Below are 13051 nucleotides of genomic sequence, written 5' to 3'. Positions count from 1 at the left end.
AAACCCGTCACCCACCTGAACATAAGCATCAGCCTCCTGCTGCTGTATTTCCTTCCAGTTTTTAAAAATGTTCTTATGTTTTTTCGTATACTTGTAATCAGAGTGAATACCCAATCTGGGGCTCTGCTTTTTCCATTTCACGTCATAAGCATTTTCCCTGTTGCTGCCTAATCTTCATAATCATCATTTTACTTTCCTGCGTGATGTTACAAGTGGATATGCCATAATTTACTTAAGCATTCTCTTTTTATTAGACATCTCTAAATTTTTGCTAACTGCAATTCAGTGAATATTCATTAAATCTGCTGGTATCATTTATTGAGTGGTTATGCCATGCCAGGTGCCATGACAAGTGCTTTGAATATATTATTTCTAATCTCCCCAGTGACTCCGCAAAGTAGGTATTATTATCCCCATCTCACAGATGAGAGAAAAGGCTTAGAATAAAGTTAAATAAGTTGCCCAAGGTCGCACAACTGAAGTGGAGGAGATGGGATTTGAACCTTAATCTGACTTGAAAGCTTCTTTCCAGCTCCATCACTATACCCAGTGATATGGGTGTCTCTGTGTCATGAGCAGAAAAGCTTATTCAGTATTCACTCCCACATTCTTCCACCTGTATTTCCTTATCATCTACGGTGCGCCAGGGAAGACAAGCCATACGCTCAGTGTTGCAGGGAGGTGCAAACCAAGTCCTGGGGGAAGTGAGAGAAGGAGAGGTTATTATGAGTTTCAAGAGAGGGGATGACTCCCTGGAACTAGATGACATTTGAGATGATTCTAAAGCGGAGGTGACAGTCATAAGTATACGTACCTCTGCCTTAAGTCCTTTGCCCAAGGCAGACATTACTAGTGGACCATGGCACCATTTCTCGTTAGACTTGGATGTGGCTTTTTTTTTTTTTTAAGGTACATCCTCAGAGATTACTTCTTTTTTACTCCTTTTTTTAAAAAAAATAAATTTATTTATTTATTTTTGGCTGTGTTGGGTCTTCATTGCTGTGTGCGGGCTCTCGCTAGTTGCGGCGAGTGGGGGCTACTCTTTGTTGTGGTGCGTGGACTTCTCATTGCGGTGGCTTCTCATTGCGGTGGCTTCTCTTGTTGCGGAACATGGGCTCTAGGCACATGGGCTTCAGTAGTTGTGGCTCGCGGGCTCTAGAGAGCAGGCTCGGTAGTTGTGGCTCACAGGCTTAGTTGCTCCACGGCATGTGGGATCTTCCCAGACCAGGGCTCGAACCCATGTCCCCTGCATTGGCAGGCGGATTCTTAACCACTGTGCCACCAGGGAAGTCCCTTGGCTGTGGCTTTATAATCCTCAACTCAGTATCCCATGTGACCTCTATTGATAAAAGTTGGCATTCAAAATAGCATCTGTATTCTATCTCTAGCCTAGAAGATAATGAATATAAGCTAAGTATAGATAGGCTAGAAGGGAAGGAAGAGTGTGGGATGGGGAACAGGAAAGCGTGAGACCACTCTTGCTCATACCCTAGAGGTTTGGGCTATTTAAGAACATCAGTTGTTCTGGGCCCGAAGAATGACAGGCCCAAGGTCCAGAGCCCTTACTGCTGCCTGACCCTAGAACCCAGCTCTCATTATTCCACGAGTGTTTCCTGATTAGGCTCCTCAAGGAGGGGGATCGGGGATCATTCTTGCCTGTGATGAGTTCTTAGTAAATCCCTTTCAGGTGGTGTTTGGTTCCAGCAATTCAGGCCTGAAGATCCAAATTCCTCTCTGGCTCACATCTCCCTCTGACTTGTTTGCAGGAAGCACCAGCAATATGACTGCAAATGGTACATCCCCCTGGCTGACCTAGTGTTTCCATCCCCTGAGGAGTCTGAGGCCAGTCCCCAGGTGCACCCCTTCCCAGACCATGAGCTGGAGGACATGAAAATGAAGATCTCTGCCCTTAAGAGTGAAATCCAGAAGGAGGTAAGCAGAGCCTGGCATCAGCTGGGGCAGGGAAGTTGGCCATTTTTATTGGGGCCCTTTGAACTGGGTGTGCCAGGGAGGTGGAGGGAGGGGAAGTGGTAAGGTTTGGGAGTCTGACAAGGGAGGCAGGATGTAAGAGTGGGAGGCCTTTCTTTGTAGTCTTCAAGATACATTTATGTGCCCAGGGAAAGACTCTAACCATAGCAGATTAGCACAGAGCATATGGAGGGCGGACCAAGGAGTCAGTGCTCAGAATTCAGTGGGGTGAACTGTGGGACGTTTCCTGGGGAACAGTGTATGCCAAACACTGCAGAATAGGAAAGCAAGAGAAGAAAAAGTCCTTCTTAAGGGAAAGCAAGGTGTATGCAAGAGAAAGGACCTGGGAGGCCCCTCAGAAATGCACAGATCAAGTCAGCAAATAAATAACAGAGGGGGCCTTGAATATCACTTGATCTAAAAATGCACAGAAGCTTGTGTCCTGACAGAGAACGGAGATTCTGTCAAACACACATGGAACATTCACAGACATTTATCATGTATTAGGCTGCATAGGAAATCTCAAATTGAAACGAAAAAACGATAGTGTACTGGTCATGTTCACAAACTACAGTGCAGTAAAATTAGAAATTAACAACTAGAATATAGTTAAATATATGCCTGGGAAGTTAAAACTTTCAAGATAAAGAGGAAATCAAAATGGAAACTGCAAACTGTTTAGACCTGCATGAAAATGAGAGCACTCCATATCAAAACCCATGGGATGTAACCAAAGTGTTCTTTAGAGGACAATGGATAGCCTTAAATTCATGTATTTGAAAACAGTGGCTAGAGGAAAGCACCTTACAGGCAGAGCCTTACGCATGAATGGAAGGAAGAGCGTGGAGGGGCTTGGTTGGTTGGCCTGGTCTCTCCTCTTCACCCATCCAGGCTCGGCCTTAGGCCTAACCTCACCTGATGACCCTTCCCTGATGTCTCCCTGCTACAGTCTGGGTTGGGTGCCCAGCTTCCTGGTTCCAGACGTTTACCTCTTTGCTTGGCTTTTTGGTACTGAATTAAAATTGCACGCTCTGCTTTCTCTTTTCCCCACTAGAATTTCAGCTCTAGTGAGGGGGCTGTTTTCTTCAGTCCTATGTCCTAGTACTTAGCACGTAATAAATAGGTGCTTTGGGAACAATTGTTGAGAAATACATGACCAAATGGCCTCTAAGGATTCTTTAAACCCAGATATCTCTCTTTGAACAGGGGAGAGGAAGGCCATAGTAATAACCCCAGGGATGTTTGGTTCAGGGGAATGTCCTAGGGCTGAGGGTCAGACTGCGGGTGCACCTGCCCAGAGGGAGCCCCCTGACAAGCACAGGTGTCCTCCTCCTGAACAGCCAGGCTCACCCTGCCTCGTTGGAGCCTGTTTCCCCATCAGGCTCTGTCCAGCATCCCCACTTCAGGGGGCATCCTGCATGCATGTTTCTCACCCGGTCCTGGGAGCAGCAGACTTTGTGCCCTCTGTCCTTCCCCAGGTGTGCAGACATGGCCTTCTGCTTAGTTGAATCCATGCTTACACACCTCTACTGGCTGCTGGCTGCAGGGGTGTGCCAGATGCCTCACAGACCTCCTTATCCAGTGGAGAATGAAGACATTCCTGTGTGTGACCACAGCATGTGACACAACATGATAAGAGTCACTGGAGAGGCACAGTGTTGTTCTCTCTGAGTCACAAAAGAAGCAGCAATTTATTCTTTAATAATATTTTTTAAACACAATTTTTTTCTAATCACCAATGTAATATTAGCTTATTATAACAAGAAATGCTCACAATATCAAAGTGTATAGAGTAGAACTGATCATCACCCCCCCATTATCACCAGTTTGAGGTGTATTCTTCTAGACTCTTCTATGCTTATACATGTGTGTATATATGTATTTTTTAATGAGATTAGACTACACATGCTGTTTTGCAATTTAATCTATCAGATCCTTTTTAACAGCTGCATCCTCTTCTGTTGCTCGACTACATGACAACGTATTTGAGTCTTTAGCTTGTTTCTCGTTCTTTAATCTGCGCTCATATTTCCCCCCGATAGATTCCCTACAAGTGGGATGTCTGGGGCAGAGGGCTTGTGCATTTCGTTACCAGACTTACCTCTGAAAAGTTTGCATCCGATCATGTTCTCCCCAGCATTGTGTCACAGTCACTGTTCCCCCACACTGTCACAGCACCAGCTGTGAGCAGTTGTCACAATTTTGCCAGTCTAGTGGGTAAAAAAAAATGCTGCAGAGATGCATGCTAACTGTGGAGCTTGAGGATGGCATTGGAACAGAGATATGAAACATGATAGCAGTTAATAAAAGGAAAGGGATCCTTTATAAAATATAAACTTGAAAAACTGGAGGAGAAGGGAACACTGGCTGAGAGGGGGAACAGCTTGTTAGAGAACAGGGATGATAATAGCGTGATGCTGGGGTGGAGGGTGCAGGGGGCGTGTGACGGGACATCGGCTGGGCGTGGAAGCTGGAACCCAGCCAGGGGAGGCCCTGTGTGCCAGGCCAGAGGTGGGGTCTTTATGCTGAAAGGTGTCTGCAGTTTTTAAGTAGGGTGTCTCAGTGGTACCCTGGATTTAATTTATGGAGATGACTGAGTGACAACTCAGAGATGCTGATGCCACTGGAAGATTTTTATTACTTATATTTATTTTATTACTTATACTTTCCAAGAGAAGAGGGCGTGCCACGTGGGAGAGCACGAGGTTCGGTCTAGAGGCAGAAGGAGCGTGGGGAGTGCGTGGCCCAGAGCCTGGATTGTGGTTTCCACAGGAAACAACTTAGGACTGGCTAGTTTGAATGAGGCAGCAGGCTCCGGGCTAGAGTAGTGGTGTCTAGTTGCCCTGGGTTATCTAGGGCAGAGGAAATATTGCATTGTGTGTGAGTTCGTTAAAGGAGATGGTTGGAGGTGTGGACTCAAGATTGATTGGTCTGCACACGAGAGACGCACTCACAGTGGAATCATTTACTAGCTTAGGATTTAGCATGTCCTGGGAGGAGCAGTTTTCTCTGTGGCTGGCTAGGCCCCCAAGACATCAAATCATCATAAAATATAGAAAAGGGGAAAAAATGATGAATACACAGGGGAATGTTGTACATAGAGCTACTGGGTGAGAAGTGGAGTCTGAGTGTGAAGAGAACCGTCTGTGCCCTCTGTCCCCTGCAGAAAGCCAACAAAGGACAGAGCCGGGCCATCGAGCGCCTGAAAAAGAAGATGTTTGAGAATGAGTTCTTGCTGCTGCTCAATTCCCCCACAATCCCATTTCGGATCCACAATCGGAATGGAAAGGTCAGAAGGGTGGGGATGGAACAGAGACAGTTCCCTTCCTCGGTCCGGGGCTGCCCACTCTCTATAGCTCCTGGCCCTGACCCGTGGGAATCAGGGACTCAGGCCCCCAATTCCCAAGGAGGCTGCTGTGGCTCCAGCCCTGGACTCCCTCTCCCTGCTGGTGGGGAGCCAGTGCCCTCTGCTGGCCATCACTGGCATTGCCACTCCTGTCACCAGGCTTCCTAGGAGGAAGGCCTTCCTCCCAGCTGCCCTTCTCCAAGCCTAGGGGTACCTGGGTGCAAAGGAGCTTCACTGTGGGCCCCAGGATCCAGAAATGTCCTTGGCCTGACTCTGGTCATCCTACTGAATTCTCTTCTCCTTTCTACAGAGCTACCTGTTCCTACTGTCCTCAGACTATGAGAGGTCAGAGTGGAGAGAAGCAATTCAGAAACTACAGAAGAAAGGTAAAGCCCTGCCCCAACTACGCTACCCTGATGGTGTCCATGGCAACAATGGGCCTTTTGCATTTCCAAGCACATTCATGTCCAAAGTCTCGTTTAGCCCTCACAGTCACTCTGTAAAGTGCCAGGGCTGGTGGCACTTAATTGACGTTACTGATCAATTGAGACCCAAAGAATTTAGGTGATTTGCTTAAGGCATACGGTGAATTAGCAGTAGGACTGACCCACAGCCCAGGGTTGTCCAGCTCTCTGTCTCTTGCTCTTGTTGTCTTGCACCCACATTCATGAACCTCTCTAGTTAGACCCTCCAATTCTTACCCCTCCGGCAGCACCCATGACTATCCCCAGCTGAATGTCTACTCTCCCTCCCTGCCAGTGACCCACTCTGCCCCTAGAGCTCAGCTTTTTTCCTGCAGTAGCCCCCAAGGAAGAGCAGTAGGTCCTAGTGGACCTGTGGTGACATTTCCCTCTCTCTTGTCTCCTCCTGCAGATCTCCAGGCCTTTGTCCTGAGCTCAGTGGAGCTCCAGGTGCTCACGGGATCCTGTTTCAAACTTAGGACTGTACACAACATTCCTGTCACCAGCAATAAAGACGGTAAGATCTGGAACCCGAGGTTACTCAAATCAGCAGGTCCAAGCCCCCAGGGCATTGCTGGGGCCTTGCACAAAGACCTAGCCAGACACTCGGCTACAAATGGCTGATCTCTGCCTGCTGGGCTGGGAAGACTCGGTTGCCAGGTACACAGAGAGTTGGAATAGGGGTTGTTCTCTGCTGAGTCTCCAGACAGCCCCAACTACTCCCTGGCCACCTCTGGCTGGAGAGAAGATCTGGCGCCCTGGTGCACTGGGATTGTGTTGTTAATATGTTCCTGAGGTCGTCACCAGTTCATGGAGCAGGGTGGTGGTGGACGGGAAGTGTAGGTGGATGAGAGGAGTGTACGAGAAATACGGCTGAAAGTTTCCAGGGATCAGATCTTAGAAGGCCTTGAATGCCAAGCAAGGAAGTATATTGTTCAAGCTGAGGAGCCTGTGGGAGGTTCTGGAGCAGGGGAGGGGTTTGAAGGCAAGTTGTCCTCCACAGTGGGGGTCATCTGCCCCGTATGTCCCAAAGAGGAGGCAGAGCTGGACCTTCTCTTTGCTTGGCACAGAGTGACTTAATATTGGTTAATTTCAAATTTGGAAGGCTAAGCTGAGTCGGGCAGCCAGGGGATAGGCAGGATTCATGGGGGAGGGAAAGTGCCCCGTGGGAAATGGGACGAAGTCCCTGGCCCAGGAGGAAGGTGTGGACTGGCCACCCAGGCGGAGTGGAGGGAGAAAGGAGCATCGGCTCACGTTCCAGGACGCAGTGGACTGTGGACGCTTCTTCATCTGGCCACCAGGTGGTGCTGTCGGACCAAGGCACAGACTGTCTCACGCCCTTTCTGCATCCAACCAGCCTGGGGTGAGGAGGGCAAGAAGCAGGTCTCTCTCATCACCCCCTTCCCTGGGGGCTTTTCTCTCTTGCAGACGACGAGTCTCCAGGACTCTATGGCTTCCTCCATGTCATCGTCCACTCTGCCAAGGGGTTTAAACAGTCAGCCAGTAAGTACCCCTGACCACCAGCCCCAGGAAGAGGCTGGGTGGGCCATTGTTTATCCTTTCACAGAAAGTCTCTGTGGACCCACTGCATAGGGCCTCCCACTGCTCACCTGCTCGGCTCTTGTCTGCCCAGGCTGGGGCCCTGCCAGCTCCTTTGAGATGTGGGGCATTCCCCCAAAGGCCAGGAACCAGCTCCTCTTGGCAGGGGATCATCCCTGCCTTTTGTCTCCATGGTCTGCTCTTCCCCAAGCCCTTCCCCACCCCCAGGTATCAGAAATACGGGGCTCCAATCCCACATCTGCCGATTACAAGCTGTGTGACCTTGGGCAAGTCTCTTAACCTCTCTGAGCCTCAGCTTTTTTCTCCATAAAAGGCAATCGTGCTTGTTAATACGGACCTAAGAGCAGGCTTAAATATGACCTGTATGTGTAGTGCCAGCACACTGCCACACACACTTCTTTTTCTTTCTAAATCACCATCTACTACATCAGTGCAGTTCTTAGTATTTCACAAAATACAGTTCCATTTTTATCTAATTTTTCTCCCTGTAGGAATTTGTGAGTCAGTTAGACAGCTAATAGTTTCTCCCCATTTGCCAGATGAGAAAACTGAGTCACAGAGACATAAAAGGACTTAACCTCACGTAGGATCAGAAACGCAGGGCTCCTGACTCCTCTCACTCCCTCTTTTCCCCTCTGGCGGATGAGATCTGCCCTTTGCCTCTCTCCCTGCAGTGCACCACGGAGAGGTTATGCCATTGGCTCGCAAACAGTCATTTAATAAACATTCACTGTGAAGCCTGAATTCCTGCAGTAAATCTGCCTCCCCCCTCCGTGTTCCCATCACCCCAGGGCAGCACCTGTCGTGCTGTTTTGTCACTTAAACTTTGCCTCTCCTGCTGTGAGTTCGTAGAGAGCAGAAACCACATCTCCTTCATCCTTGGATGAACAGGAGCTCAGAAATGCTGACCAAAGTAGTTTATTTCCAGACACCTACTGTGTGCCTCGGTCCCTTACTCGATGCTGGAGAAAATGCAAACGTGGCCAGCGAGTGGATAGTGCTTGACACGTTCTAAGCATTTTCAGGCACGTTATCTGCTCTGATTCTCCTGGCATCCCTCTGACGTCACTGATGCCATTCCCACTTGGCACACAAAGAGGCTGAGGCCCAGCAGGCTCCAGGGACTTTCCCAGGTGGCCCAGTAGGGCACACAGGTGGTGGCATCCAATCCATGTCTTCTGACACTGAAGCCCGCGTTTTTGCCTCTAGAGCAGCCCTTCTCTCAGTATGGCCAGGACCACCACTCTCATCACTCCAGGCTGTGCTGGTGGTGCACGCGACAGCTTCCAGCACCCTCCCCACACCCACAGAATCCCCTGACGAGGGGGTGGCCCAGGAATATTCCTGGTCAGTCAGCTCCTTGGGGCTGTGACACACACCCAAGTCTGCAGCCCACTGAGCCGGACCAGGGCCCTCCCATCTCTTGGTGCCCAGATGTCTCATGCTTACTGTCTCTCTGCGTCCTTTTGGCTGGGATGGGCCTCAGGGAGCAGGCCCATTGGGGTGGGGCATCCCACTCCCCCAGAGCAGGGGTTTTACCTCTCAGACTGGGTCAGGGTGCTCAGCCATGGGGTGAGGTGCTGCTACAGGGTCTCCCCTCACCTCCAGACAGTCCTCACCTTCTCCTTCCACCGGCCCCCTGACCCACTCAGACATTCATTCTGACTCGGGGAGTTAAGCCTTGTGAATCTTCAGCCTGGCTTCTTGTCACAGTAAACTCGTTACGTTAGGCCTAGGGTGCAGGCACCATCATCATTCCTGACTCACAGATGAGAGCGGTAAGGCACGGCGGGTAGGTGGTTTGTGCAGGGCTGGGGTTTGACCTGGACAGTCTGACTGCAAAGCCCTTCCTTTTATCCCAGGAACTATCCCCTGGCCCCCGACAAAGGGTTCACTCATAGCAGAATCAATTAAGGGGCACTTCACGCCCCTCCATCTCTCAGCCGCCCAGACGCGTCTCTGCTCTGATGGAGGCCAGGGTGCGTTAGGCCTTCTGCATTATTCGCCTGTTTACCTGCGCCCACAGCCTGTTGTGCTCGGAAACCCGGTTACATCTAGTCTCTGTCACACCCAGTTAGAGACGACTCAGGGATGGCTATACCCGCTCTCCCCTCTGTAGGAAAGCCCTTCTGATGGAGGATGGCCCAGCTGGGCAGCTCCTTGGGCCTGGGAGGGGCATTTATGTCCATCCGCTGACCTCTGCCCCTGGCCTCATGATTCACACTGCAGAGGATTGGCTGTAGTACCCCAAAGCCACCCTCCAACACACACCATTACCCTGGGAAACAACCTTGGCACCACCCATGGAGGGGAAGACTGCCAGGGCCTGAGCCCGGGAGGGAGTGTGTGGATTTGCAGACCGCCCATGGGGATGCTGGGGGGACCGATGAGTGATTCCCCCTTTCCCTCCCGGGTTCCTGAGCCTCTGGCCTCACTCGGTGTGTCTCTGCCTGTCCCCCCGCAGACCTGTACTGTACCCTGGAGGTGGATTCCTTTGGCTACTTTGTGAGCAAAGCCAAAACCAGGGTGTTCCGGGACACAACAGAGCCCAAGTGGGACGAGGTGAGTGGAGGGGCTGGTGTCCCCATGGGGACCCCTGGGCTTGTCCCCCACCGTGCCCATCCCACTCCTGGTGCTCATGTTCTGTTGGCTGGTCCAGGACAGCCAAGCCTGCTGTTGGGCCAGCTCTAACCCTCTGACCCCTCTGCCTTCCCCTCCCTGCTCATCTGGCTCTGATCTTGGGTTTGTATCTAGACACGGCGTTACAGCTCAAGCCCTAAACTCCACTTCCTCAGTGATCTGGAGGCCTCTGGATCTCTAGAGAATGAGGACGCTGCTCCAGCCCTCACGATGTGGTCCTCACAGGCCCACCTCACCCCCTCTCACCCTTGCAATGGTGGGGTGAGAAGCCACTGGGAAGCCAGGTCAGCTTTGGAGGTTCAGGACCCTGTCCCATCTTTCCCCAGGAGTTCGAGATTGAGCTGGAGGGGTCTCAGTCCCTGAGGATCCTGTGCTACGAGAAGTGCTATGACAAGACCAAGGTCAACAAGGACAACAACGAGATCGTGGACAAGATCATGGGCAAAGGGCAGATCCAGGTGAGAGGCAGGCACAGCCAGGGCACCAAGGCAAGGCTCGGGGAGCTGTCAGGAGGTGGTGCCAGTGGGGAAGGCGTCCTTCTCCTCCACCTTCTTGGTCAGGGTGATTGGCCTTTTGTGACTTGGGTTCAAAGCTGTTCTGAGAAGCGTTCCCTGAGGTGGTTTTTCTCCCCTGCTGGAGATGGTGTCTTAGTCTAGCCCCAGAAGCCCACGTGTGCCTGGTTCCTTGGGCTTCCACATCTGGTGCCAGTGGATCATCCACACTCCTGCAGGACGGACTACAAGGATGACATTACCTTTGTTTTCACATCCCATCTTTAGCCTACTAGTGGCTTTTTCCAGGAACACTGTGTTAAGAAGGATTCTGAGGATGTATCCATGAGAGCTGTGTTGGCTTAGCCCTGTCTGCCATGGGAGGAGTGAGACCCCAAGCATTTGCCACTGGACTGGAAGGGCTTAGGATCCAACTGAGTTGTTGGGGGCTGGTCTCTGACCTGTTGCTAGGGTTGCTGGGCTTTACTCACCTGTGCCAGGAGTTCACTGGCTTAGGGTGGGTCCTGTGGTACGAGCGCAGGTCCTGAGTCAGGGTAAGAGTATATATGCCTCAGCTACGTTTTTCGGTACCTTACAAATGTACAGAGGGAAAAGGGCTTTGTTTGCAGCCTGTGTCTTTGGAAGCTCTGCCAGTTTTGAAGATGGCTGCTATTCACTTACCTGTCAAGGGGATGTAGGCTTGGGGGGGTGCCGTTCAGTGTGGAGCTATCCACATTCCATCTGGCACCTTGTATGGCCTCGTGCTTTTGACACAAGTAGCCTGCTTTGGGTGTGGATTCTCTGACCGTGCAATCAAAGGAAATGGTAACTGACACCCTGGCGTTGAGCCGTGGGCCTTGGGTACTCTAGGTTTCTTTTTTCTTTTTCTTTTTTTTTTTTAAATTAATTAATTAATTTTTTAAACGTCTTTACTGGAGTATAATTGCTTCACAATGGTGTGTTAATTTCTGCTTTATAACAAAGTGAATCAGCTATACATATACATATAGGCTTCTTAACAATTGCCCCAGGTGTGATCTGGGTGCGGCGAGCAGAATGATGCTTTTTCGCAGGAAGCATTTGTTCTCTGATGCACTGTTGAGGCTGCAGAGTTTGGTACCTGACTCTTGGCTGGGTGTCCTTGGTGGCAGTGTCCCCTTGGGAGACTTGTGTGCGCCGCCCCCCCCCGACCCTGTCTCAGGCTCCTGTGTTTGAACAAGGGAGATGGCACCATTCAGCAGGGGCCCAGCCATCTGCCTCATGTCACCCCATGTTCCTGAGCACATCCCTTCTTAATGCTGGGGACCTGCACCTCACTCTTCAGCACCGTCGCCAGGGAGATAGTGCTGCCAGGCAACCACGAGCTGGTCCTTTATTATTTAGGAAATGGGAGCTGAAGGGAGTGAGCTCTAGATTCAGTCCCGGGAAGCTACTTCCTGCAGGGATGAGGACTGGGAGCCCCATCTCCACATCCCTGGGCCGGCCTGTCCAGCCTCGGGAGATGCCCAGCCAAGAAGCATGACCGGTGGCCACGCCCCCGGGTCATTTAGTGGCTGCAGAATGGAAGAGTTTAAAAGGGTGTCCTGGGCAGCCAGCTCAGTAAGCACCGTGGGCGCCAACCCCCCAGAACCCGGATTCCAGGGCTCGAAGGCATTGTCCCCACCTGGACTCGCAGCCCTGTTGCTTCCCTCCTTCTCACCGCTGTCAGCTGCACGGGCCCCAGGGGAAACACACCATAAATCATTACATCTTGGAGACAGGAGCAGATGGAGGCGGTGGGGGGAGGGGAGGAAGCCAGGTTACGTTTGGCAAAGCAGAAAGCACAGTCTGGTAAGGAAAATGTTTCTGTGTTTAAGCTTCGAGGAATGTTAAATGCCTGGGAGTTGATATTAAAAGAAACACAAACCTTCCTGCTGCCAGCTGACCTGGGCCTGTGAGCCTCCAGTTCAGAGACAGCGTCCTCTGGAGGGCTGTGAAGTTCCCCAGCCCTCAACTCCCCAAGGCCCAGGCCTTGTCCTCAGATGTGGAGCTGTCTTGCCCTCCTTCCTGTGGATCAGAGGGCGGGCTGTCCCCACCAGGGGTGTGCCATGCCTTGTAAAGTCCTCTCACCCTGGGGCTACCCTCGGAGCCACCCAGGATGACTGGGCTGGGTTGGAGAGACTGCACTGACGCCCACGGAGCCACAGATCGGTCTGTTCCCACAGCTCACTCCCACCTCCCCGAGCACCTCGTGTCCAAGGAAGGGAATTGGCACCAGCCTCTGGCCCTCAGTCCTGCTCCCCTTCAGCAGGCGCCGAGGATGGAGCTAAAGGTGGCCTCACAGTAGGGCCCAGTCCTTGGGGATGTTCAGGTGGCCTGAAAGAAAGGCAAGGGGAGAAGGCCACGTCTAAGCCGATCCTCCCTCAGCCCATCTAGAGAACAGCGAGGGATCCCATCTCCTAAGCTCCAGGCATTTGCTCCAAAATGAGCCTCCCTCTCTGGGTTGGCCTCATATGGCAATGGGGGCAGGGACCCTGGAGCGGCAGGCCGGGGGGTGAGGAAGGGGCAGCATTTAGTGACAGACAGATGGCAGCGCTAATCGCCAA

General features: G+C 51.5%; 1 protein-coding gene across 5 annotated transcripts in view; it reads left to right on the top strand.

Moving 5' to 3' along the window:
• ABR (ABR activator of RhoGEF and GTPase) overlaps window positions 1–13051 on the top strand; it is a gene marked incomplete at both ends in the record, with an annotated part of 221353 nt that overhangs the window by 174119 nt on the left and 34183 nt on the right. For all 5 annotated transcript variants that reach the window (XM_079725668.1, XM_079725667.1, XM_079725669.1 and 2 more), the window contains 7 exons: window positions 1767–1932; window positions 5135–5257; window positions 5625–5700; window positions 6188–6292; window positions 7204–7278; window positions 9800–9897; window positions 10302–10433. In XM_079725668.1, the coding sequence (XP_079581794.1) occupies window positions 1767–1932; window positions 5135–5257; window positions 5625–5700; window positions 6188–6292; window positions 7204–7278; window positions 9800–9897; window positions 10302–10433 (775 nt within the window). The remainder of the gene's footprint in view (window positions 1–1766; window positions 1933–5134; window positions 5258–5624; window positions 5701–6187; window positions 6293–7203; window positions 7279–9799; window positions 9898–10301; window positions 10434–13051) is intronic.

Source organism: Hyperoodon ampullatus, assembly GCF_949752795.1.
Source record: "Hyperoodon ampullatus genome assembly, chromosome: 19".
Taxonomy (NCBI): Eukaryota; Metazoa; Chordata; class Mammalia; order Artiodactyla; family Ziphiidae; genus Hyperoodon; species Hyperoodon ampullatus.
Note: the sequence above shows the minus strand (reverse complement) of the source record. Positions and strands in the feature narration are given on the sequence as shown.